At 46.9% G+C, this 24,928-nt stretch overlaps 1 protein-coding gene across 1 annotated transcript in view; it reads right to left on the reverse strand.

Annotated features, from left to right (window-relative positions):
* The window catches only part of GPI (glucose-6-phosphate isomerase), a 111,740-nt gene extending 97,299 nt beyond the window's left edge, over window positions 1-14,441 (reverse strand). Inside the window, exon 1 of the mRNA XM_085638472.1 lies at window positions 14,250-14,441. Coding sequence (XP_085494598.1) covers window positions 14,250-14,368 — 119 coding nt within the window. The 5' untranslated portion in view covers window positions 14,369-14,441. The remainder of the gene's footprint in view (window positions 1-14,249) is intronic.
* Between the last annotated feature and the right edge of the window lie 10,487 nt (window positions 14,442-24,928).

The raw sequence follows: 24,928 nt of genomic DNA on the forward strand, positions 1-24,928 counted from the left end.
TGCCAGCCCATGTTATCCTATTGACCGTCTATCACTTAGTGTCCTTGAATGGTAAAGGCACTATAGAGACATAAGCTTGCACTTACATTCCTACACACTTCGTACACTGTATGCTGCAGCCTGCCTCCTGGGCTCAGGAGCCCTTCTTTAGGGGTGACAGACATATTGAATGTAGTGTATTGCCTGTGCCACACATGGTGAGGGCACAGTTCAGCACATGCAGTTTGCCCTGCTCCTGCAGTCTGCAATAGCAGATCTGCTGTCAGTAAAGTTACTTGGGTCACTCAGGGTGACACAATCCGTGCCACAAATTCTGGCGACCCCTTTACCACCCATGCCCTGGGTACCACTCATACAAAATACTAGGGATTTATAAGGGAGTAAAATCCTTGCCAATTGGGGGTCACCAATTCACACAACAGTTTGAGAGAACACTGGTGCCTGGTTAGCAGCCTTGAGTGCAATGTCAGTCAAAACACCAGCACCCAGTAGACAAACAGGAGTTAAAAGTGTTGGGGGGCAGCTGCAAAGAGCCCTGTTTTTTTACTCTGATTACTCAATTTCTGTTCTGACCATGCAGCCATGTTTCTTCAGTTTAGCCTAGTTTTTGCTTTTTGTTCAGTTCAGCAACATCCCTCTGGGAATATGTTATGCGGTTTAGAAATCTCAACTATCAGAACAGAACAGCTTAAGATCTAGTAACAGAACCACAAGATGTGGCAACGGAAACTGCTGATGTTTTACAATCCATCCATTACTACGGGCTTACCAGAGTGAAATGTAACATGTGATACATCAAAATAATATGCAAGAAAATCCGATGAGACTAATGCAAAACCACCAATGTGTTGCTTCTAAGTTTATGTGATGGAATAGGCTCACTACATGTAGTGTCAATATCATATTGACAATTGTTTTTAAAATGCCACATACTTTAGAGAAATCCTAGATAAGATATTCCAAGGCATTATGATAGAGAACATACCTGCCCTCGCTTAAATACACATTTCACATACGCCAATCTATAAGAAAAGATGTGATTTCATTTCAAGTCAGAACTTAAATGCACAAACTATTTAAATTCAATCAATACGCAGTCACTTTAAAAAAAGGCCAATATTAACTTAAAAATCAGACATCTGTAAATGTTGGCACTTTATCAAATACAAAGTAATGTTTTAAACATAAGCAAACTGCTAGAAAAAGCATTGATTGCAGTCCGACATTCAAGGCAGACTACTTTCGGGAAGCAGCAGTTGTGAAGCGGCGTGGCTAGCTAGCCAAGATGGCAGACGTAATCTAATATGGCTCCGCATCCATACCTTGTTATCCGGATTAATCCCGTGTACATATAAATATAGCGCCAACAGGTGCCGGATCTTTCCTAGTGCTCAGCGCACTGAAACCTGGAGAGTGATGCGACTGCGACTGCCTGTTTGCTGCAAGACTAAAACGAGTGGCCGCTGCCCATGCTGGACTGCTGGGGCCTGTGCTAACGCAGTGAGACTTTGCAGAGTCGGCCTCTAAATTAAGTACAGACTGCGAAAAGGAGGCAAAAGCCCCAGTGGACCCACTACAATGAGCCCATCAGACAGCCAAGACTGGGGCAAGGAGAACGTGCCTTGAGCTGGGTGCTGACCAGATAGGGATGTGTGAGGCAAACTTGCTGCCCTGACCATGAAGATAGGGGAGCAGTCCGTAGAGGCCCCCCCATCAAAGGCATGAGGTGGAAAACAGCCTGGGTAGAACAGAGCATTGCGGCGAGTGTGGGAGCCTGGGCTGCCGGCTGCAGCCCAGCACTAAAGTGAGGAGAGTGTCCCCGGAGGCCTGCACCCACAGCCTGCTGCGTCTGACTGGGGAGAAAGAGGCAGCCACGTACCAAAGACCACAGCAAGGCAAAGGTATTAAGGTAAGCCCTAGCTGTGTGGAGGATTGCTTCGGCCAGTGTGCATCGGTGAGCCCAGGGATCGAATCAGGCCTAGGCCCCAGCGCAATGGTACACGAGTAGCGCGGAAGCAGTGGGACCACAGAAGACCATCTACCTCCTGCTTTCGGATTGGAGAGGCTCATAAATGCACTGTTAGGTGCACTGCTGAGAACAGATTGTTGCGTGCTACGCGGCAGGTAGCACCCCGGTATGCAGAGACAGGCACTGCAACATGCAGTCAACTGCTGGGGCCTAACTGAGCTGGTTGGGGCCCGGAGATCTAATCGGTCCTACGCCACTTAATAGCGGAGCTCCCACAATGGAGAAGCACATCAAGTCCCTCCCTTTTACATTAAAAAAAAAAAGAGGCCCAAACATGAAAGTTGCCACATGCCCATAGCCTCGCCGCGTGCGGAGTCAACTGAAACGGAGGAGAGCTGATGTGGCACTACCTTGAACGGATGAGACACATGACAGACCAGGGGCAGCCCTAATTGCACTCCAGCCACAAAGCAAGCAGCTTCCATGTTGGTCAGGCCATACTAGCAACTCACCGCAGATGACAGCGTGGCAGAGGATATGCTACAGGGAGCAAGCACCAAGATAAAAATCACACACTGCCACATAGACACTCGAGCGGTCATTAACCTGTGCTGGCAACTGAAGGGACAGCAGTTAGCTGCTGGAAACTATCCGACACGGAACCTGGTCAGGGACAGTACAGCCAGTGATAGCTGGCGCTGTGCCGATCATAGCACTTATATGCCTCCGGGGTAAAAAACTGGCCATGGGGTGTTTGCAATCGAACGCTTAGCAGTCAGTAATACACTTGGATGTGAGTGAGGAATCGCATGCAGTGGGCAACAGAACCAGACACCCCACACTCAGCACTGGCCACTAAATTGGACTCTGTCCTAGCAGCAGTTGAGAAAATAGGAGCCGCACTAGACGAAACACGCACATCCCTGGCTGGAGTCTATAATCGGCAAAGTCACATCTGACTTAACACTCCTGAGGGCCGACCACTGTAAACTAGCTGAAAAAGTTCATGCTAGTGAACTTGCGCTAACGAATCTACAACCAGCAGCCCACAGTCATGCAGCAGCATTGCAGGACCTACTAGATCAGGTGAACACCTTGGAAGACAGGCTGGAGGACGCAGAAGGGTGCTCATGCCGCAACAATGTGAGGGTGGTGGACCTCCCAGAATGTGAGGGACAGGATCCGGTGGATTATGTTGAGCACTGGTTGAGGGATCTCCTACTGGAGAACTGTCATGGTAGATTGAACACACAGGGTACCGGCCCACAGACCACTGCCTATTCAGAATGCTGAGCTACAGAGACAGATATAGTCCTGAGGGAAACATGCAAGTTAAAGGACATCAGGATCCAAAATGCCTTAATTATGCTGCTCCGTAACTACACAGTGCAGGTGCAGAAACGAAAGGGAGTCTTCCAGTGCAGTGAAATGCCAGCACAGAGAATTAGACCTGGTTTATTCCCTGCTGTTCTCGGCTCAACTGCGGGTGGTGGCGAAGGCACCACTCGCTTCTTTGATACACCATCAGATGCCCGAGACTGGTTGGAAGAAGCTGGCTCAGCAACGGGACCCAAGTCACCTAATGAACCAACGATACGCCAGCAAGGCAGAACGGGCCAACGCAGAGGCAGCGGTGGAGGCCTGGGTCGCCCTGCCGTCAGAGGTTGTGGAGCAAATATTGACGGAGGAGAAAACCTCCCTGTAGCGGCAGCAATCAGAGCCATGACACAGGGAATCAGACAAAGAGGCATAGTCTGCCAGATCACAGAGCGAAGAGGATTCCACTGGTCTGGAGAACTGGGCCGCCGCGCTTGCCAGTTGTCACGCCGCAAACAGACTATATAATTTGAGTGGACACAAGAAAACAGAAAAGTGAACAGTATCACAATTCGCAAACGTAGTAATGGAGTGATCCCAAGCTAGGCACCCCATACAATATATGCCACACAGGGGTGAGGGTTGCTTTCTGCTTGGGGGAGGGGGGGGGGGGGTTGATCAGGGCATGGTATATACATGGCGCTCCCCTCTTCCTGATGGTGCGCACACAGAAGCACTAGACTATGGGAAACACCTTAGAAGAGAACCGGGGTGGTGGGGGTTTAATACTGACACCAGTAGTACACTGCACGCGACACCTGTAGCCAGACACCAACTCGCACAGTAGTAACCATATTTGGGCAAACTCCTGTTGCTAGTACACCCTCATACGGTTGTGCAAGTTGGCCCTCATACGGATGTGCAAGTTGCACTTCAATTCCAATATTTTCTTTTGAAACACCACAGAGCACTGACTAATCGCCTGGTCCCCCACTATGCATGCATACTTTAATACTGCTGTAGGTGCAACATGCCCTCAGCATGACGCATGCGATCACCACCACATGGAATGTGAGGAATACATATGCCTGCAAGTAGATATTCCAAATATCTATACTTAAAGCATACCTCCACCAGCATAGGTCTCCTACAAGAAACCCATCTGACTCAAATAGAGGCAGATCGCCTCCGCCGATGAGGACAGGTATATAGCATTAACTATTCCCCCAGGCTAGAGGGGACTTGGTATGGTTAGGGATTCCATATGTGGTGGAGGAGGTAGAGGCCGATGCGCAAGGCAGATACGCATTTACAAAGGGCAGACTAAATGGCCAAAGTCTCCTCATCGGATCCATTTTTGACCCCCAATGTAGAGCAAAACTCATTCCTTCCTAAACTGAAGGACGTCTTGACCCGTTGGAGTGGAAATCCCTGGCTGATTGGTGGAAACTTCAATTTGGTATTAGATGCGGCACTGGATCGATTGTTCCCACCCCCGACGAGCACCACAGCCGGGTCAAATGCACAAGCGCCGACTACGTGGCCGGCCCACTGGTCCCTGGCTGATATATGGTGTACCCGCAACCCAAATGCATGCATTAACTCATTCTACTCCCACGTACATGGCCTGCATGCAAGATTGGATTGCATTGTGGGGCCGCACACCTTGCTTCCCTTTTTGGAGGGAGCTCCTTAGGTGAATGACAACTCCACCCGCGACACACTCCTAGAATGGTACGCTTCTAAAGTAACTACTAGGAGGCATAGTCTTACACTTACCTTGAACATTCGCAGAAAACTGAGCGAATTAATCAGTAGAATAGAGCGCAAACTCCTGCAATACAAAACCAATGCAACAACAAACACAGGGGGACACCCGGCGACTAGACGAGGTGCCACAATTACGTGACGCACTCTGCACGCATGCGTCAGTGCCGGTCAGATGCTGGCATGCTCTTGCACCAGAAACAAGCTCACCACCCTAGATGTGGGCTGAGCGACGTAATGGGGCACATGCAACACGAAATACATACAGTAATGATGTGACATTAAGCAGCACTTTACCAATCCTTTGGGCACTGTATTGGACAGCGGCTGAACACATTTATAGATTCAGTAACCCTACCTCAGGTAATCCAAGCAGGTAACACCCTCTGTGCCAGACGGGCTTCCAGCCAAATATTATAAACCATACTCTGCAACACTGGTCCTGTGCCTACACACCCTTTATACCGCAGCACTAGAAGAGTTGGAACTCCCCTCTTTGATGCGTGAAGTAAGCCTAGTGTCACTGCTAAAACCAGACAGGTACCCCACAGGCCAGGGCTCTTACAGACCACTGGCTCTACTGAACATGGACTATAAGGTGCTGGCGAAAATCCTAGCAGACCGACTGACACCCATAGTCCCAACCCTAGTCCTTGCGAATCAAAACAGGTTTGCGCCCCCTTGTAGTAGCTCCTTAAAACAGAGGCGTTTTTTTTCCCCAGTCGCCACATACTCAGCATGCCGTTGGCCATACTCAGGATGTTTATTATTACACCTGGAGAAGGCCTTCGACGCACTGGAACAGAAATTTCTGTTCACCGCACTAGCCCAATATGACCTTGGCGACACGTTCATCCACTTGGTTATGCTGTTGTACAGGGAGCAGACAGTACTGGTGAGAACAGGCCCATATATATCTGAGCCAATCTTGTTGGGAAGAGGAAGCAGGCAAGGATGCCTGCTGTCTCCGCTCTTTTTCCCTAGCCGTCGAACCTCTAGCGAGGGCCATCTGCGCTGGCGCAGACTGGGATATCCCACTTGGTGAAGGTACACACGATTTCATTGTATGTGGATGATATTGCTGATGATATCCTGGTGTAAATCAGAGATATCCGATCGAACCCTCCACAACTAGTGCACATCCTAGGACACTTCACTGTACTGTCGAGGCACAGAGTTAAAGCAGCAAAGTCATGCTTATATCCATTTAACAGCAAATGTCTGGACCCAAAGTATATACTTGATGGGGTCTGCGTACAGTGGCCGTCTGATAGCTTCTGCTACCTGGGCATACGGATATATAGACAGCAGGCAGACTTGCTGGACGGCAATCTGGGCAGAGTGTTCACAGCGGTCTGCTTCCAAATGTCCATTTGAGGCATGCTCCCACTATCAGTAACAGGCCGGTTGGCTCTCACAAAAATGGTGATCCTACCACGATCCCTATACTACTTTGTAAATGTACCCTTATACGCCCTCCCGCCCTTCTTTATAGCCCTCAAGAAGACAATCAAAGACTTCATCTGGGGTAATTCTCGTCACCGGTTGGCTAGCAAGAAACTCTACCTGCCTACAGACCAAGGAGACCTAGCGGCATCAAACATGGAACAGTACTATCTAGCGGCGCAGCTGGAATGGGTGGCTAGATGGCTGGCCGATTGCCAGCTATGTGACACAGCAACCATACAACCGCCATGGTCCCTAGCTACCCTAAGTGGTTACATTCTTGTGCAAAGACACCAGAGCCTCTACTGTTCAATGTGGCATACAGATGTTATCACAGGAGCTTATACATCACCCGGAGCACAAAACTATATGCGTCTGATTTGCCGCTGGAGGGCACACATAGGGGATGCGCCACAACCCCGGTGGTTGAACTACATGGTTGGCGGGGGTTCAAGACATGTGAGACTTTTACAAGGAGGATTCCCTAATACCGTATGCTATACTAGTCGAGGGAGATGGGCTACACCCAGGCCAATTCTTGCTGCACCGTTTTCTCTTGGCAGGCCTAGCTACTAAATGGGGAGACATGACCAGTGAGCCCCTAATGCATCTCACAATCCAGTACTTACATGTGATGGGGAGAGGTAGACATCTCACTCAGTGGTTTTCCGCTTCCCTTAGGCAGCACACCGCAATCACACGGACACCATATAGACTCCGCTGGGAGGGGGGCCTGAACCAGCCCACTCAGAGACCCCGAATGAATGTCTGTATTGAGGGTCCTGTACATATCCCCAGGAATATGCGCTTCCCCCAGATACAATACTATATTATGCAGAGGGAATCACTCACTTAGGCTAAAATTAACTGATATTTCAATCATGTTGATGCCACCAGTCCCCGCTTCCACCTTTTAGATCCAGACTTGCTGCACAGGTTATGGAGTGCCCATGCCTTCAGGAACACTGGAGTGAGGTGGCAGATGCCCTCTCCCACTGCACGGAATGCACCCTTCACCTGAAGTGGGAGGCCTATAGCCAACATCTTTACCATAGAAGTTTAAAAAATAAAAAAAAATAAAAAAAATCACATAAGAGGACCTCTTGCTTCCTAGATTTAGGACTAGCAATAACTAAGAGGCGGATCACCAAGAGATGGAAGGCCTCTGAGCCCTCTCACATATAGACTCGGAGGTCCTCTCTGCTGACATGGGCTAAAGCGGAAAGAGTTACGCTACATCTGGAGGACACTGGGCATTCGCAAGACCCCAATTGCTCCAAGCTGGGACACAATATTGATTGAGCTGCCAAACACTAAACACCGAGGTAGACACCCTGCCCGAAAAAATGACAGCATCCCAGCGCGCGCAACGGGGTTGGGGGGCGGGGAAGGGACTATGGGCCCTGACCGATGTAGTTGAGGGTCCATAGCAGATGAGCACACACTGGCATCACATTTTGCGGGTTATAGAGCATACACCAGAGTATCCTCACAAACTAAACCAGAGGTGATACATTGACATGGGGGACCAGGAAGCGCTCCAGGTCAACACACCCACCCATTATGTTTTTACTTTGTCCTGTTTCATTATTACCAGTCTCCCCTGTTAGCAGACTGCTACACAGTCAGCATTTACTGAGTTGACTAAAGATACACATAGATACTGAGTAACTGCAGACAATACAAGATATTAACATGTGAGGCGTATATAAGTTTAGTGTGAACACATGCTGGTCACCGCCAGAGACGCATATACGTCCTGGTTGCATTTGTACTACTATATACACAGTCTACTAAGGGACCAACCAATGATGGCGGATACAAAATGTGATTTACATGGTGTAGGTCTGTGTTAACTGAAAACAGATTAAAAAAAAAAAAAAAAGCAGTTGTGAATAAATATTTTTCAGTAAGTGTGGTGTTACTGCATAAAGTGCTGGGAAATATGCATTAAAGGTCTTGGCATCTGTAATCTGAGGTGTTAAACATGAATCTGTGTTATACATAATAAAATGTGAACATGTATAAGGCACTGCCAGAGTGAGCTAACATTTAGTTGAAACAAAATAGCAATTTAACAGTGACTGCTGCCTAGGGGCCACGGACTATAAAAAGAATCAATCTGACATCGACTCACAGCCCAGCCTCACGCCCGATGTATAAGCCTTGGCATGGGCTACGTCCATAATTCAGTCTACAAATGCAAACAGACCAGAAGTGGATTAATGCAAATTACCTGAAGCTCCACATTTTTGAACTATTAATGCTGGTGGCAAGGGGAGCCATCTCACTTTCAGGACATTTGACAGTTTGAAATGTCACAACACCTTAGCTTAGGTTACGAGACAGGTTTCAGTAGAATGGCGTATATGCCTAGCCGTGCAATGTTTAATTCTAGAATATATGAAGTTCAACCTACAATTTTACAGGGCTCTATGATTGACATACAGGTCCTTAAAATCTTGTGCTGTACCAAAGAGCACAAGATTACCTAAGATGGGGGGGGGATGCATGGGAATAATGCGCTCTACAAGAAACCTTAGCAGAACCACCACAAGTGCCTTGTCACAGCGGCGTCACTATGGGGGTGCGGACCGCACCGGGTGACACCCTCACATGGGGTGACACCAACATGGCTGGTGTGCGCAGAGCAACCTAACCTTTTAGGAGGAGGAGGAGGTGCCTGTGCGCACTGTCTCCTCTCTTTTATTTGCTTCCCTGTGAAATGGATCCAAAAAAGAAAAATCACTTTTGCTGGAAATCAATGTCGTATTTTTCTGACATTTAATTCCAAAATTCAGCATCGGGATTAAAAGTTTAAAAATAGGAAAAATAAATAACTAAATAAAGTAAGTCAGAGTGGTAGCAAACTGTCCAGATTGATTTTATTCACACCCAAACACATTAGCGCCACTTTTACAGAGTTTGCCAGTGAAGCGCTATTTTTGTTGTCTTGGCTTTGTTTTCCCTGGGCTTGGAACTAGTGCACCAATCCTGAAGGTACGGCAATGTGAGGATTGAAAAACAAAATGTGTACTGCTGCTCTGTATCTAGGGATGTTGTCTTTTTTTACCATACTGCTTACGTTTTGTAAGGATATAAGCAATGGCATTGAAATGGGTCCATTCAGGGCCCTGTTGTCATGTCCTTAACTTTTCAGGCAAAAGCACTCACTGATTTCAGAACAGTGAGTGTAAAAGTGTTAAGGTGACCATGTTGTTCCTGCTTACATTTCACATGGTCTGCAAAATTTTGCATTCCCTATGAATGTTTGCTTTTTCCAGGATGCTGTCACTTTTTTCTTGTAGGCCACATATTGCTCTTGCCCAGTGCGCAATTTAAATTGAGCCGCATCCAGGTGTTTATAGCTGGCAACAATTGGGTTGTAGTTAAAGGCAGTCTGAGTTTCTCTCAGTGGGGCAGTATGGTGTTCAGAGGGGGAGAGGATGTGGCACTATGGCCAGAGCTGCTGAATTTGGAACTGGGGAACCAGGTTCAGCCTTGATAACCAGTCCGCCAGACCACTATCTCATGCTAGACCTTAGAAGGCTTCGCAAGACATTAGAAGCCCCGGTGTCGTAGCACCAGCAGGTGGACCCTAGCATGACAAGGGTAGGTTAACCTTCAAGGCTTGTCCACCACTATTCATACTGAAGTTCACCTCCAGTCTCGCAGGCAGGCCTATGAAGCAGTACACCCTAGAACAGTGACCCTGTCACTGAGATCACAGGACCCTTGAGAAGGGCCAGCTCTAGGGCGGTGCAACTGGGGTGACCGCACCAGGTGATCAATTTAGGTGGAGGCATCATTTTTGCAAGTATATTTTGGTTCTAAAAGCGCTTGCTGCCTCCAGTAATTTTTGGTAACAATAAAAATGTCATGATGACTCTGGTGATTAATGTTCTTCCTAGAGAGAGATCGGAATTTTGTCTAATGGAAAGGTAGCTCAGAGGGTTAATGTACCTGCTGCAAAGAACATGTAACATGCAGATCACAAAGTGCACATAATGTAAATAGGCCAGTAGGCTACTGCTTTTGTCAGATCCTTTTGTTGCTTGCAGTTTATAAGTTAAAATCCTAACATAGAACAGTGAGCTATTAACTGTCATCTACTCCGCAGCAACACAAGTCACATTTTTTATTAACTTTTGATACGTTTGAGCTACAAACAATTTATTAGTTTAAATGGTCAGATCATGCTGCAGATCTTGCATTATGAGGCAAATATGGCAGAGCCATTATTATTTAGAAAACATTTTCAAACTAGGATTTTTAGCCATTCATGTTTGAACTGCTGTTTTGTAAAAGGGAGAAGTGCTGATGACAGAAACTCCATGGCTCTGAGACAAATGGCTTGTGCTTCCACATTTTATCCTATTTGGGGACATTCTGTGATTAGAAGCATATCACACTTTGTGAACACATTTTACTGTCAATAACTCATTATAACCTTAAATAATCATGTGTATCCATTGGTTGATAAAACTGGGCAGTGAAACCAAACAAATATAAAAAATTGGGATGTTTGCGCATTCTGGCCACGCCTCTGGCTCTGCCCACTGATCCAATCCTTGGGTTATTCCCGCCCTCTGATTCTCCGCCCACAGTGCCCTACTTTTTTCCCCCACTTCGACCACTGATATATTGTGTTGCTGGATAGTGGGAACACCACACCAGTAAAAAGTACCATACCTATGATATTATAAATTCCAATAAACTGTTGACTAGCAGGTAGCCTACTGTACAACCCGATTAATGAATCATTATCACACTGTTAACAGGCACATTTTGTAAATACAGGACCTACATTTACAAACGTTACTAAGGATACTGTATGGTCCCGTTATTTGCCAACTGTGTCCACTGGCGGACTCGGGGCGGAGGAGGTCCATGCGGTAAGTCGTGAGGGGGGTGACACCATGAGTTACCCGCACCGGGTGACACCAACCCTAGTGACGCCACTGCCTTGTCAGTCGGTCATGATTATGTGAGCAGACAGGGTGGCTAGCCAAGCCCCAATATATCCAAATAAGATCATGCCAAACAATAAAGGAAGCATGAGATAAATGGGCAAAGTGCATAAATCGACTGGCTTGTGTGTATATGCGTGCACTGCGAAAACTAGGGGCACATGTAACCAAGTCATTCTGTGAATTCCTAATTGCGACTCGCAATTAGGAAATTGCAAAATGCGATGTACTAATGTATCTCAGACACATTTTGCAATTCCCAGTGGGGTCACAATTGACCTACCTCAACAATATTCATGAGACGGGTTGCAATTTGCGTGCCACTGCGAATCATTAAAGACAGATGTTTGCCTGCTGGGGACAGCAGACCACCATGCCCGCATTCACTCTTAAATAATGGAATTTTTGTTAATGTTTATTTTAAACCAACTCGTTTTCTTTAAAGGATAAACGGGATGCGCTTTTAAAAGAAACGTTTATCAGTTTCATTTTTTAAGATAAGGCTGTGGTCCGTGGGCCTACTGCTTGCTCTTAAAAACATTTTTCCTGCCAGTCACATGGAGACTCCTTCCCATTTGCGACTGGCATGCCACCTACTTGAAGCAGATGGTAAACTGAATGTTTTGCGACAGCAATAGGGGCGTGAAACAGTCACATCACACCGTAACTCACTATTAGGTAGGGATGTCCTTGCCACACCCCTTCCTAATAATGATTTGCAAACTATATTTTTAGTGTGGATAATAGGTTACCGACTCACAAAACGGGGTTAATAAATGCCAAAAGGCTCTTTAGCGGTCGCAAACGGCCCGATTCGCCGTTTGAGACCACTAAACCCGTCGTACATGTGGCCCGAGATTTTTTCACCAATGTATGCCGTTTATATTATAAAAGGACGTCAAATCACCAAGCCGTTTCAGTGAACTGAGAAGAAATGTTAACGAAGGGAGCCGTTGCACAGAAACCAAAAGCATGGCATATTTGAGCGCATGGATAAAAAGAAACTTTTTAGAACTCGAATGAATAGCCAGCCCTCAGCATCCTTGCAGCACGCTCACTTCCTCCATTTGCAGATCTAAACCTGCAACTGTCAAAACCACTTCTTAAAAAACACCACCAGTTGGGTCAAGTTCCTTCTGCGATTATGTAACACATGAGGCGTAGAGAACGGACGTGCATTCACAAGGAGCAGAAGCAGGCCTGGTCTCCACGCTTACCAACGGCTACATGTTAACCACGGCGGGGCTGGCCCCGTGAAGCCAGCGCCCCTCACACTGCAGCGTCACCGTGAGCAGCAGTGCTGAGGATCCCCGCGCGTGTGCAGCAATGTCACTTCCACCGAGAGGGGAGGGGCTCCCGACAACCGAGCCTCCATGCAGGAACTGCAGAGTAATGGTGGGGGGGGGGGGGGGGAGCACCTGACTCACACCGAGGGGCGGCTGTGGGGATCCCCCAGTCCAGGAGCGCAGCAGATTCCACTGCATGACTAAGCACAAGGATGGCCACTGCTGTGAGGGACTGCACGGCGCGCGTGCAGCACAGCACGTAGCTGAATACAAGGATAGATCAAGGGCATAGCAGAAATGGAGCCCCAGACAGCGACGGAGCGTGCACGGAGCCCTCCCAACCGCGGGGCGGTGGTGGGGGGAGTGCATCTCTGGACAGCAGCAAAGGTCACCCCTAGGATAGGATGACATTCTACGCGGAGCGCGCCCGCTGCTCCCCTCCAGCTTAAAAGGTGACATGCCAAGGAGCGTTACGAGGCGCTGCACTGGGCTAAAGTCGACACAGTGGCTCTGTCCAAACGCCCGGAATATTAGGGAGCAAGAAGCACTACACGAAAGCCCACACAAAGCACCACAGCTTTCTCACCAGTACCAGTGGCAACAAGTTTCAGTGGGTCCGGGTACAAGTGCAAGGGGTGAAGACAAGGGGTGTGCGACCCCTGAAAAAAGAACGTACAATAAACTTAACAGCACCCCTAACATTCACCCACTATATGCCCAACCTCAAAGTGTCATCTTAAATCATCCCAAAACACCAACCCACGACAAATGCATCCCTTCACCCCAAAGCAATTCCCGGCACTACCTATCAAGGAACTCCTATGTCTCAGCCACCCGAGGGCATTCCCTGTAACCGATGCATCGTTTACTTGGATTCAAGTCAATGTATTTCTAAACCCACAAAACACCCAATGTGTAACCTAGCTCCATCTATAGAGAACCAAGACTGCGGCAACCCAGAATTCTCAAGCACACACAGTTTTAATCCAGTCTGACACACTCTCTCCCCCCACCCCGTCCCAACGCTGCGTTACATCCCACAGAGCTCAATATATCAATTAACTCCACCCGCAAATCAGGCCTACCCACGTCCACCAACAGAGATCATGCACCACCTAAACCACACCCGGCGCATCAACACAGTTCCACAAAACTGTAAATAAAAAAAAATCCTAACTAGACTAAATGCATCACCTAATCCTCATTACAAGCCCAGAGTGCGCCAATTCCACCAATGTATCTAATAACCAAACAAATAACAGCCACCACCTTCGTGCAATGTAATGCCCTAAAACTTAATAATCTGGCATTCATTCTAATGCACAACCCGACCATCACCCACTCCAAAACCCCACGCACTCCTCGCTCAGAAATCACTACTAGAAACATAGGCACACCTGATGCAATGATCATACCATTCCCAGTTTAATCCATTCCCACCATTCACCCTCCTCAATGGACAGCCCCAACTCTAGCCGTTGCAGCTTTGCACACCTGAACTTGTTGAAGCGCTCCGGGTCCTGCTGGAAGAGCTGCCGGAGGTTGAGGGCGGCAGCGTGCGTCTTGTGCCATTCGGAGAGCTTCTTGAAAGCAGGGTCGCTGGTGAGGGCCATGTTTGAGCAATGGGTGTGCTACCGAGGAGCTTAGAACACACAAGCAGGGAACACAGCGCTCACCAGCTGGACTAGAGGGAAAAGAGCTTAGGTGGGAGTGTATATAGTATACGTCACCTGCTACGCCGTTACGTGAGCGCACCAAGCCTCTATAGACGTAGCACGCATCCGAGCCGCCCTCCAGCGGGCAAACCTCAATAATGTCAGACCTGCTCTGCACAGTTATTAAGGGTTATAGCGCCACCTATGGAAGCCTCATTGCTACAGTGAGAAGTATCAAATAAGCCCAAAGACAAATGCTAAATGATAATGTAAGACCCGATGCCTCAGTCTATCAATACTATAGTCCAAAGCAGTGCTTCCCAAATTTGTTGAAATTACGACCGACATTTTAGAATGGCAAACTTTATCGACCCACCTAGCTTTAATGGACGTGAGGCTGGCGATTTCTTAAGGTAACTAAGAGCGCATTATCAGTTACAGACATCACATTTGTCATGGAGCTGGCCACTCATAGCTGCCAAGGTTTGAATTTGCTTATGTGTGACATTTTCAGAGTTTGTGTACTTATGAGTGACATTAGACGACCAAATGTATGACACTTAAGAGTGACACCTTCTCACTAGTAAAAGCAAGCAAAATACCAGAAGTTACACCCATATGAGCAAACAGAAAATGTAAGATCTTCAAACTGCTACAAAGCACCTGAAATGGAAGGGCACTAATCTCTCTCTTTCATGTGTTTCATAGCGCTCCTCATACCAGTGTAGGGTGTCGGAGCACTTTATGTCATACAGACATTATACAGAGACAACAAATCATATGTGTGTAAATCAGTCTATAGGAAGTGTTACATAAAACAGTGAGGATTACAAGTTGTAGAAATCAGATGTCATCCACACTAGTAGGCAGCAGGCCCGGCTCCAGGAATTTTTATTTATTTATTTCTTTATTTCGGCCAATTTGGCCATAAAAGACACATGTATATAAAAAAAAAACAGAGAATCATAATAGCATACATGCAGCAACACTTTAAAATAATAAGTTTAAAAATGTAATACAGGAATACATTTTCATCTCCTCAATTTAAAACACATTTCATTTTAGGAACAGATTTTTATAAGCATATACGGAGGTCCTACTCAGAGTATCTGACCAAGTTTCCTGCGAATAATATACACAGAGTAAAGGAACCTGCTTATGCTAAATACAATAAACTGGGTTGTATTGCTTTTTATAATCCTGTATGCTGTAGAACAGGATCTGGTTCCTAGGAGAGTACACATGGGTTTTAGCCATTTCTTTCGAGCCTTCAGGTAGGCACTACAACCAAACAACATGTGAACCTCATTCTCCGTACAGGAGTTTAAGCACATAGGACAACACCCGCTTTTGTCATTCAGGCCTCCCAGTCTTTTCTGTGACCAGCGTTCTGTATTATAGTTCAGCATAAGGATCCCATATCTAAACTTCAAGTAAAGGGACTTTGCAATAGGTGGCTCAATTTCATCCAAAAAGGATTCGAAACGGGGTTCGTCCTTAAAGGATAAAAAACCTTGAATTAGAGACCCAACTCTACTTTCATGTACGAGCCTGTCACTCATGTAGGACCAAAAGGCTCGTTTTACTATAGATTTAGAAAAGGCCGGTAAATTGTCAGGATTCTCCCACATTGAGTACAATCCCAGAAGCATGAACCATTTTTTAATATGCACAAGCCACTGAATAGAGTTAAAAGAATCAAGAATCAACAATTCTTGAAGGCCATTTCTGTATTCGAGCAGTTCGGGGGTAGACCATAACCTAACCCAAAACATTAATGGTCTTATAATGGCAAAGTAATCTGTTCTTTTAAAATTCAAATCGAGCTGGAGGGGTATTAAAGGTGTACTATTCGGGACCCTAACAATAGCTCTCATGAATTTATTATCCAAGCCCTGAAAGCTGTCTCTAGCCCAAGGTCCCCATATCTCTGCTCCATACAACACAGCAGATTGAATTTTAAATTTAAAAAGCTCTAAGACAGGGGTTACACTCTTGCTTGTGCTAGCGTTCAGTCTACGTATAATAGGTTTAACGTTGTGGGCATATGATACCTTACTTTTCTCAACTTGGGCCTTCCAACTTAGTTTTGAATCAAGTGCAACGCCCAAATAGGAAAAGTTTTCCACAGTTCCTAATTTCTGGCCATTCAAAGTCAAAAACCCTCTGTCCGGTTTGCTGGGGTTTAATGCCATACATTTCGTTTTATCAGCGTTTATTTCCAGACCCTTGGTCATGCAATAACAGCTAAAGGAGTTTAAGAGTGCCTGGAGTCCTTTCTTGGTCTGGGATATAAGAATGGTGTCGTCCGCAAAGAGCAACGCAGGCACCCTCTCTCCATTAAGCTGCGGGGAATCATTAGTACAACCATTCAAATAGTTGGGAGCATCATTAACAAACAAGGAAAACAAGGTAGGGGCCAAGACACACCCTTGGCGAACCCCACGTTCAATGGGGATGTTACGTGTCAGTTCACCATTTGGACCCCACCTGATGTTTGCATAATTTCCAGCATGCAGCTCAACTATTTGAGCCAAAAGACACCCTGGCAAGCCTACTTCACTTAAGGTCCTCCAGAGCAAGTTGCGAGGGACAAGGTCGAATGCGGCTCTCAGATCTACGAAAGCTACATACAAATGACCTTTCCTAATATGCACGTACTTCCAGATCAAACAACAGAATCTGAATATTTGATCTATGGTACTAGTCTTGCTCCTAAAGCCGGCTTGAAATTTAGAGATTATTTTTGAGTCCTCCAGCCAATCATTAATCCGAAACAGTAAGTGTTTGGCATAGAGTTTTTGCAGGGTGTCCATTAGACTAATTGGTCTATAGTTTGAAGGTACCGATCTGTTCCCCTTTTTAAAGATTAACACAACTTCCGCTGCACGCCAACTATCTGGAAAGCAACAGCTTGTAGACAGAACATTAAATAAACGATTTACATAAGGAGCCCATACTTCGATGTCGTGTTTATAAAGATCCCCCGGTATTTTGTCAGGGCCTGGTGCTTTGCTATTTTTTAGTTCATTAATCGCCCTTATTGTTTCCTCCAGTGTGAAGTCAAGGGGTTCAATAGGAGGGGGGCACCATAATATCTTGTTGTCATCACCATCATATTGTTTATAAAGGGATGTGAAATGGGTCACCCATGTCATTTCATCCAAAAACGTGTCTTTTACAGCTCTGCCTGCATGCCCCTCATTTGCCACCAACCTCCAAAACCCAACATTATCATTAGTTTTTGCAGCAACTAGCATTTCTGACCAAATCGACTCTTCCCATAGTTTTTTTGATGTTTTTTGGGCACACTTATATGCCTCCCTTGCAAGTTTGACTCCTTCTTTTGATTTGCTTTTAATAGCAAGCAAGAGGTTTCTCTTGGCCAACCTGCATGAATGATCGTACCATAGTTTTCCGTGACTTCCCACTCTTATATTTTGTTGCTTTTTCCTTGGCATTTTTGACAAGCAAGTTTTTAGTTCACTGAAGAAAACATTGTGTAGTTCGATAAAGTGATCAAAGTGGACAGGTAGAAAAGATTGTCCAGCTATAGGTCCAAACATTTCCCCAAAGAGAGAGTACACCGATGCTAGGGCCTTGCCATCAGACAAAATATAGGGCCATTTTACTGCACGTCTATTATTATTTATATGTACATCCTCACACACTTTGCCATTGGTGGTCTCAGATGATAGAGTAGCTAGGTTGGTAGTAATATCACTAAACATTTGCACATCAATGTAAAGTTCTAAAGGGTAGTGATCACTTTCCTCCCTACTTGCCACTTTTAAATCAATCAAATAATGCCAAAGGTTAAGTGAAACAAGTATGAAATCTAGATTACTATTGGATTTCGCAAAAGTTGGTTGTTTTGTCAGGTCCGAAGGAAGGTGGCCGTTACATGCTCTTAGACCATGATCTGCCGTTAGCCTAAGCAATTGAACGGCCAAAGTGGAACACTTAACAAAGTTTGAGGTTTCAAGCTGGGGAATTTTGTACACCTGGTCCTCATCCTCAAAGACGTCATTAATACCAGAAACCGGTTCGAAATTACAGTTTAGGTCGCCTCCCAAAATTACCGGGGTATCTCCAACTACCTTTTTCAAAAAGAGATCCAGTGTTTCCAAAGTAGGTGAGACCTTGGAATGGGCAAGTGGTCTATTATAGACGTTGACAATGTAACATTCATTTCCATTTGGGGGTACAATTTTTAGGGCCAGAATATCGGGTGTTCCTGTCTCTATAATTTCAACCCTCATAACCAAGGTGATTTTAAGCCATATGATCAACCCCCCTGACGGTCTCCCCCTATCAGACTGAACTGCCTCAGTGCCATAGGTTTTGTATCCGACTCTATGAGGAACATCTATTGCCCATGTTTCTTGCAATAAACAAAGGTCACTAGTATCAACATAATCAGCCCATTCAGGATCCTTAAGATTTTTACCAACACCAGCAATGTTCCAAGACAAAATGAGAAAACGTGGGGTCAGTCTATTACTGGAACAGGTTTGATCATCAAAAGCCGGCATAAGTACCGGCTGATGATGAACATTACCTAACTGTATATCGGCAGTTTGATTCTCTGTCTCAATGACCACATCTCTTACTATAGTATTGGTTCCCCCATCTAGGCAACCCACATCCAGATCGTGACATACTTTATCAGCTGCTAGAGACCTTTCCTTGCTCTGGTGGTAATAAGACTTATTACCTAGTGTACAGTAGGTGTCATATAACTTGGGAATACAATCTGGCATAGTCCCAAGTCAATCGACAGCATCTAGACAACTGAACCTGTTAAAGGTGGGAATACCAGACCACATATTTCGATCTGCCTGTCTAGCCAAGTTGGGTACATAGCCGTGACACTGTTTGACAGTGTTCCAATTGGACCCATATTGTATGGGCCTAGGTGGGGGGTAAAAAAACGATAGAGGCCTGGCTTCAATGGGTGGTGTATCTCCATATGATTTCCATTTGCAAATCTGTTCAACACTATGGGGTTCCTCAAAAGAAATGACTATGCAGTCACCCATAATTGATTTAGCCATGGTTCCTACCCACGGCACCCTACGATCCATGAGGACTTTACTTTTCATATGATTCGGAATGGGTTTATTCGAATTTAACCAATAGATCACTGTATTTTTTAGAGATTGAAAGTTCTCCTCATATTGGTTTTCTAATTCAGGTACCCCTGTAAGAACAATTACAAATGGGCTTGCGTCAGGTGGTAAATCTATATACCCTCCTTTAAAGTTGTTATAAGCATGGCCAGATTGATTGTTTGGCTTATTAGGAACATTGGCAAAAGATCTATCAGTCAAGGATTTATTGCTGACAGGTAGATTAGATGTGGATTTCTGTGGAACAGGGGTGTTGGGGATAGCAGAATGGGTAGTAGCAACATTTGGTAATTGAGGCGTTTTGCTTTGAACATGACCCTTCAGCAGAGATTTGTTAGAGGTATTTGCAGATGACGAGGTCGAGGGAATTATATTTGATGTAACTAATGTATTTGTTATCGATGTTTTATTTGTTCTTTTAACTATTTCCTCTTTTTGCTGCTGTATGCTAGTTGGATTTTTATTCAGAGGTATCACAGGAGCAGTAGCTGGTGCTTGCATAGACACTATGGGTACATCAGTGCAATTGAGACTTAAGCTAGATAGTGTAATAACACTTTTTTCTACCTCAAGCAACTGATTCTCAATGCCAGTTAACCTCACTTCTAATGGCCTGAGTAGTTTCTTAAGCGTATCCCATACCAGTTTTAAAAACTCTTCCCTTCCCTCTTCCTGTCCTACCATGTTCAAAGAATTTCTCTGGCCCTCATTGACAGAGTGGTCAGTCATTATGACCGAGTTTTGCTCATCTGTACTAGCATTGACGCTTTGAACAATTAGAGGCGCTTGGTCAGACATATTATTAGCAATACTTACATTGAGTGTTTGCGGGGCCCCCCCTATAATATTTTGGCTAAAGGCTACCTTCGCCTTTTTTCTAGCATACGCAGATATATGTTTCCGTTTTCTCTTATGTTTTAATGATGTCTTAACAGGCACCTGGCTTTTAATCGGGTCTGTTTCCACCAATACCTTTTGCTTCTCACCATTTTTACTACCCACGATATTCCCTATCAGTGGGTCCGAAGATGGAAAGCTTTCAGATACAACACTGACAGAGGGGCCCGAGGGAACAAAGTCTTGATTAATAGAGGGAGTTGTTTCCTCAGCAGTAGAGTGAACCTCGACCAAGGTGATAATTGGTGTGGGGCCAGTAGTGCGCTCAGGCGTTTTTGAGGAGGCAATACTACCTAGAGAGGATTTTTTCCCTAATACTAGTTCGGTAGAGAGCCTCCTTGCAGACTCCAGCTCCAAGGATACTCTGTGCTGGAGTTTAGTAATCTCATTATCAATTGAAAGGGTAGTCCTTGTGATAAAATCATCCAGGGTCCCTGTAGCCTTTTTCACGGATTTGGTAGACTTACTCCTAGTTTCACGGACAGACATTATTTAAACTATAGGTTGTTTAAAATTAAAACACAAGCGCAACTAAACAACGCAAATAAAAAAAATATAACCAAGAGGGATGGCCCGGTCCGGTCTTAATCGGTCTATAACGGCCTAAAACGGCCCTGTCTTTGCCCAGTCTTAGCCCCGGTCTTTGCCCCGCGCGCGTCCCGCGTGCGCGTTGCTATCACTGATTATCAGAGAGAAGAACAGGTGGAGGGGGCGGGAAGAGGACCAGCTGCGGCCGATCAGCGCCGCTGAGCACGCTGGTCCTCGCAGTCCCGCCTCTGTCCTTGGTGTCAGCTGTAATGTCCCTGAAGGCGCGTTGGTGCTCCAATGCACGAGTGAAAACCAAGGGCTGGATCCCCAACAAGGTCTCTTGCCTGCGAGCGGCTCCCGCGAAGCGGGGGCCGCGAGGCGTGGCGAAGTGGCCAGAAAACGGACAGGCAAACAGGAGCAGCACTCCCAGCAAGGTCAGTGAAGATACCCAAGCAGCTCCCACTCCGCGGTGATTTTAACAGGTGGAGGGGGCGGGAAGAGGACCAGCTGCGGCCGATCAGCGCCGCTGAGCACGCTGGTCCTCGCAGTCGCGCCTCTGTCCTTGGTGTCAGCTGTAATGTCCCTGAAGGCGCGTTGGTGCTCCAATGCACGAGTGAAAACCAAGGGCTGGATCCCCAACAAGGTCTCTTGCCTGCGAGCGGCTCCCGCGAAGCGGGGGCCGCGAGGCGTGGCGAAGTGGCCAGAAAACGGACAGGCAAACAGGAGCAGCACTCCCAGCAAGGTCAGTGAAGTTACCCAAGCAGCTCCCACTCCGCGGTGATTTTAACAGGTGGAGGGGGCGGGAAGAGGACCAGCTGCGGCCGATCAGCGCCGCTGAGCACGCTGGTCCTCGCAGTCCCGCCTCTGTCCTTGGTGTCAGCTGTAATGTCCCTGAAGGCGCGTTGGTGCTCCAATGCACGAGTGAAAACCAAGGGCTGGATCCCCAACAAGGTCTCTTGCCTGCGAGCGGCTCCCGCGAAGCGGGGGCCGCGAGGCGTGGCGAAGTGGCCAGAAAACGGACAGGCAAACAGGAGCAGCACTCCCAGCAAGGTCAGTGAAGTTACCCAAGCAGCTCCCACTCCGCGGTGATTTTAACAGGTGTAGGGGGCGGGAAGAGGACCAGCTGCGGCCGATCAGCGCCGCTGAGCACGCTGGTCCTCGCAGTCCCGCCTCTGTCCTTGGTGTCAGCTGTAATGTCCCTGAAGGCGCGTTGGTGCTCCAATGCACGAGTGAAAACCAAGGGCTGGATCCCCAACAAGGTCTCTTGCCTGCGAGCGGCTCCCGCGAAGCGGGGGCCGCGAGGCGTGGCGAAGTGGCCAGAAAACGGACAGGCAAACAGGAGCAGCACTCCCAGCAAGGTCAGTGAAGTTACCCAAGCAGCTCCCACTCCGCGGTGATTTTAACAGGTGGAGGGGGCGGGAAGAGGACCAGCTGCGACCGATCAGCGCCGCTGAGCACGCTGGTCCTCGCAGTCCCGCCTCTGTCCTTGGTGTCAGCTGTAATGTCCCTGAAGGCGCGTTGGTGCTCCAATGCACGAGTGAAAACCAAGGGCTGGATCCCCAACAAGGTCTCTTGCCTGCGAGCGGCTCCCGCGAAGCGGGGGCCGCGAGGCGTGGCGAAGTGGCCAGAAAACGGACAGGCAAACAGGAGCAGCACTCCCAGCAAGGTCAGTGAAGTTACGAATTTGTATTTGGGTGGGTCAAGGCTGCATTTGGGTGGGCCACTGTGGGCTCGTTTTGTCGCATATATGTCTAGGCAGGCCTGCTTCAGGGCCCTCCTTTATCTCTTCTTAGTCTTACAAGGCCCAGTAAAACGCACTCTTTTCCAAATCTCTTTCTAAATATTATCACTCTCAAAAAGTGTTTTTTCCATGTAATGTTCCTTTGATGGGAAGAGGAGGTTTCTGAGGTGGGAGTATAAGGCTCCCACTGTGCGAGCCTTCAGGGAGAATCCCTCTTCATTATTTCCTCCACCTGACCCCATACTCTGTAATGCACTCCCATACAGGCTTGATTATCCACTACTCCTCTCCAGTGCACCTTATCTCACAGCTGACCTTGGGCCCCAGCCCCATATCAGGCACCATCGGGCTCCATTTTCATTTTTCCCGGTAAAAACATTAGTAAAATCACCTTCAAACTTAAAACATTGAATATAGCAGTAAATATAATTAGCACACACTTTAAAGTAAGTTCCACAGTAGCCCTTATGACCCGACTGCTAATTTAATAAACAAAAACAGAAAGGCCATGACAGGGCCGGCTTCAGCGCTGATGCGAAAGTCTTTTTTGGCGCCGTACCAATAACCTAATTCTCCGTAAATACCTTTACTACCACCTTCCAACAGTGCCCCTCATCCCTCCATGTCCCCCCCTATTGACCTCCTCCTCAGATTCCCTCACTGCCACCCTCCACTAGTGCCCCTCATCTCTCTGTAGGCCTCCCCCTCATGACCTCCTACTCAGACTCCCCCACTGCCACCCTCCAACAGTGCCCCTCATCGCTCCATAGCCCCTCCCACTACCTCCTCCTCAGATTCCCTCACTACCACCCTCCACCAGTGCCCCTCATCTCTCCCTAGCTCCCTCCTCCACCCCGTGACCTCTTCCTCAGATTCCCTCACTGCCACCCTCCAACAGTGTCCCTCATCGCTCCATAGCCCCTCCTACTACCTCCTCCTCGGATTACCTCACTGCCACCCCCCAACAGTGCCCCTCATCTTTACATAGCCCCTCTCCCATATGCATTTCATTTGTTGTACAGCGCTACTCATATCACTGTAGTGTGTGTCAGTACTTTACACCACGCACACATTATACAGAGACAATAAATCATACAAGTATGTAAATCAGTCTACAGGGAATGTCACATAAGCCAATGAGGATTACAAGGTGTATGAATCACATGTCATCCATACTGGCGGGCGTTTTAAGAGGGTTTGGTCTGGAGAAGCCCAAACTCAGGATTTAAAGAGTATTCCATGGGGGTCAACTTTACTGCCAAAAATGTATATCTGCCCAAACATACTCATTTTAGCAACATTAGAGTAATGAAAGACTGGGGAAGTTCTAACTATATCACAAAACAAAAATAGCGAAGTTCTAACTATCTCATTCATGTTTGTATGGAGCTCTTTGATGACAGTTCATTGGTCACTGTCCTATGTTAGGATTGTAACATCTGAACTGCAAGTGGTGGAGAAGTGTGGCTCAATGATTAGAGCGGCAGACCCTGATGCAGAGGTCTAGCCCGGGACCAGGGTTCAATTCCCCGCCTCGGCGGGTCTTGGGCTCAAAAATTCCACGGACCTGATAATTCTCGCCTCGGTGCCTATTCCAATCATGGAGTCCCACTCTGCAACTCTGGGCAATAGCTTGCTTAATCTCCACAACGGCCCCCACAACGCTAAGGATGCCTGGCCTCCACCTTGGGGGTGCCCAGGAGTGGACGCCTCACAGGGAAAGCCAGGATGGGTTCCACAGCAATATTCGTACAAGCGCCTTGAGACCCTTGCGGGTGAGTAGTGCGGTATACAAGTATCAAATTTACATTTACAAGTAACACAAGGATCTCTGTGACAAAGGCAGTAACCTACTGAGCTATCCACATAAAATACAGTTCATCTGCATTTAAAAACTACTAACAGACCAATGATTGCTCTCCAGCAGGATCATTAATTACCAGTGTTATCTGGGCATTTTGTATTGTCTTATTGTTGTCCTGCATCGACCATGATAATGATAAAAACTGTTTGTTTGAAGCACACACGAAGTATGTGCCCTGCTGGGCCTGCACAGATTTTAAAAAGAAAAACAACTAGTAACACATTCTCTTAACTACTCCATTAGTCAAACTTTGTGTCACAGCCTGATGGGATAAGCTGCTGCAGGGGTCAGGAAAGGTGAATAGGAATAAACAAACTTCTTTTCTCCTGCACTGCATAGAAAAAGAAATATCCATG

The sequence above is a fragment of the Triturus cristatus genome, chromosome 12 (genome assembly GCF_964204655.1).
Source record: "Triturus cristatus chromosome 12, aTriCri1.1, whole genome shotgun sequence".
Lineage (NCBI taxonomy): Eukaryota > Metazoa > Chordata > Amphibia > Caudata > Salamandridae > Triturus > Triturus cristatus.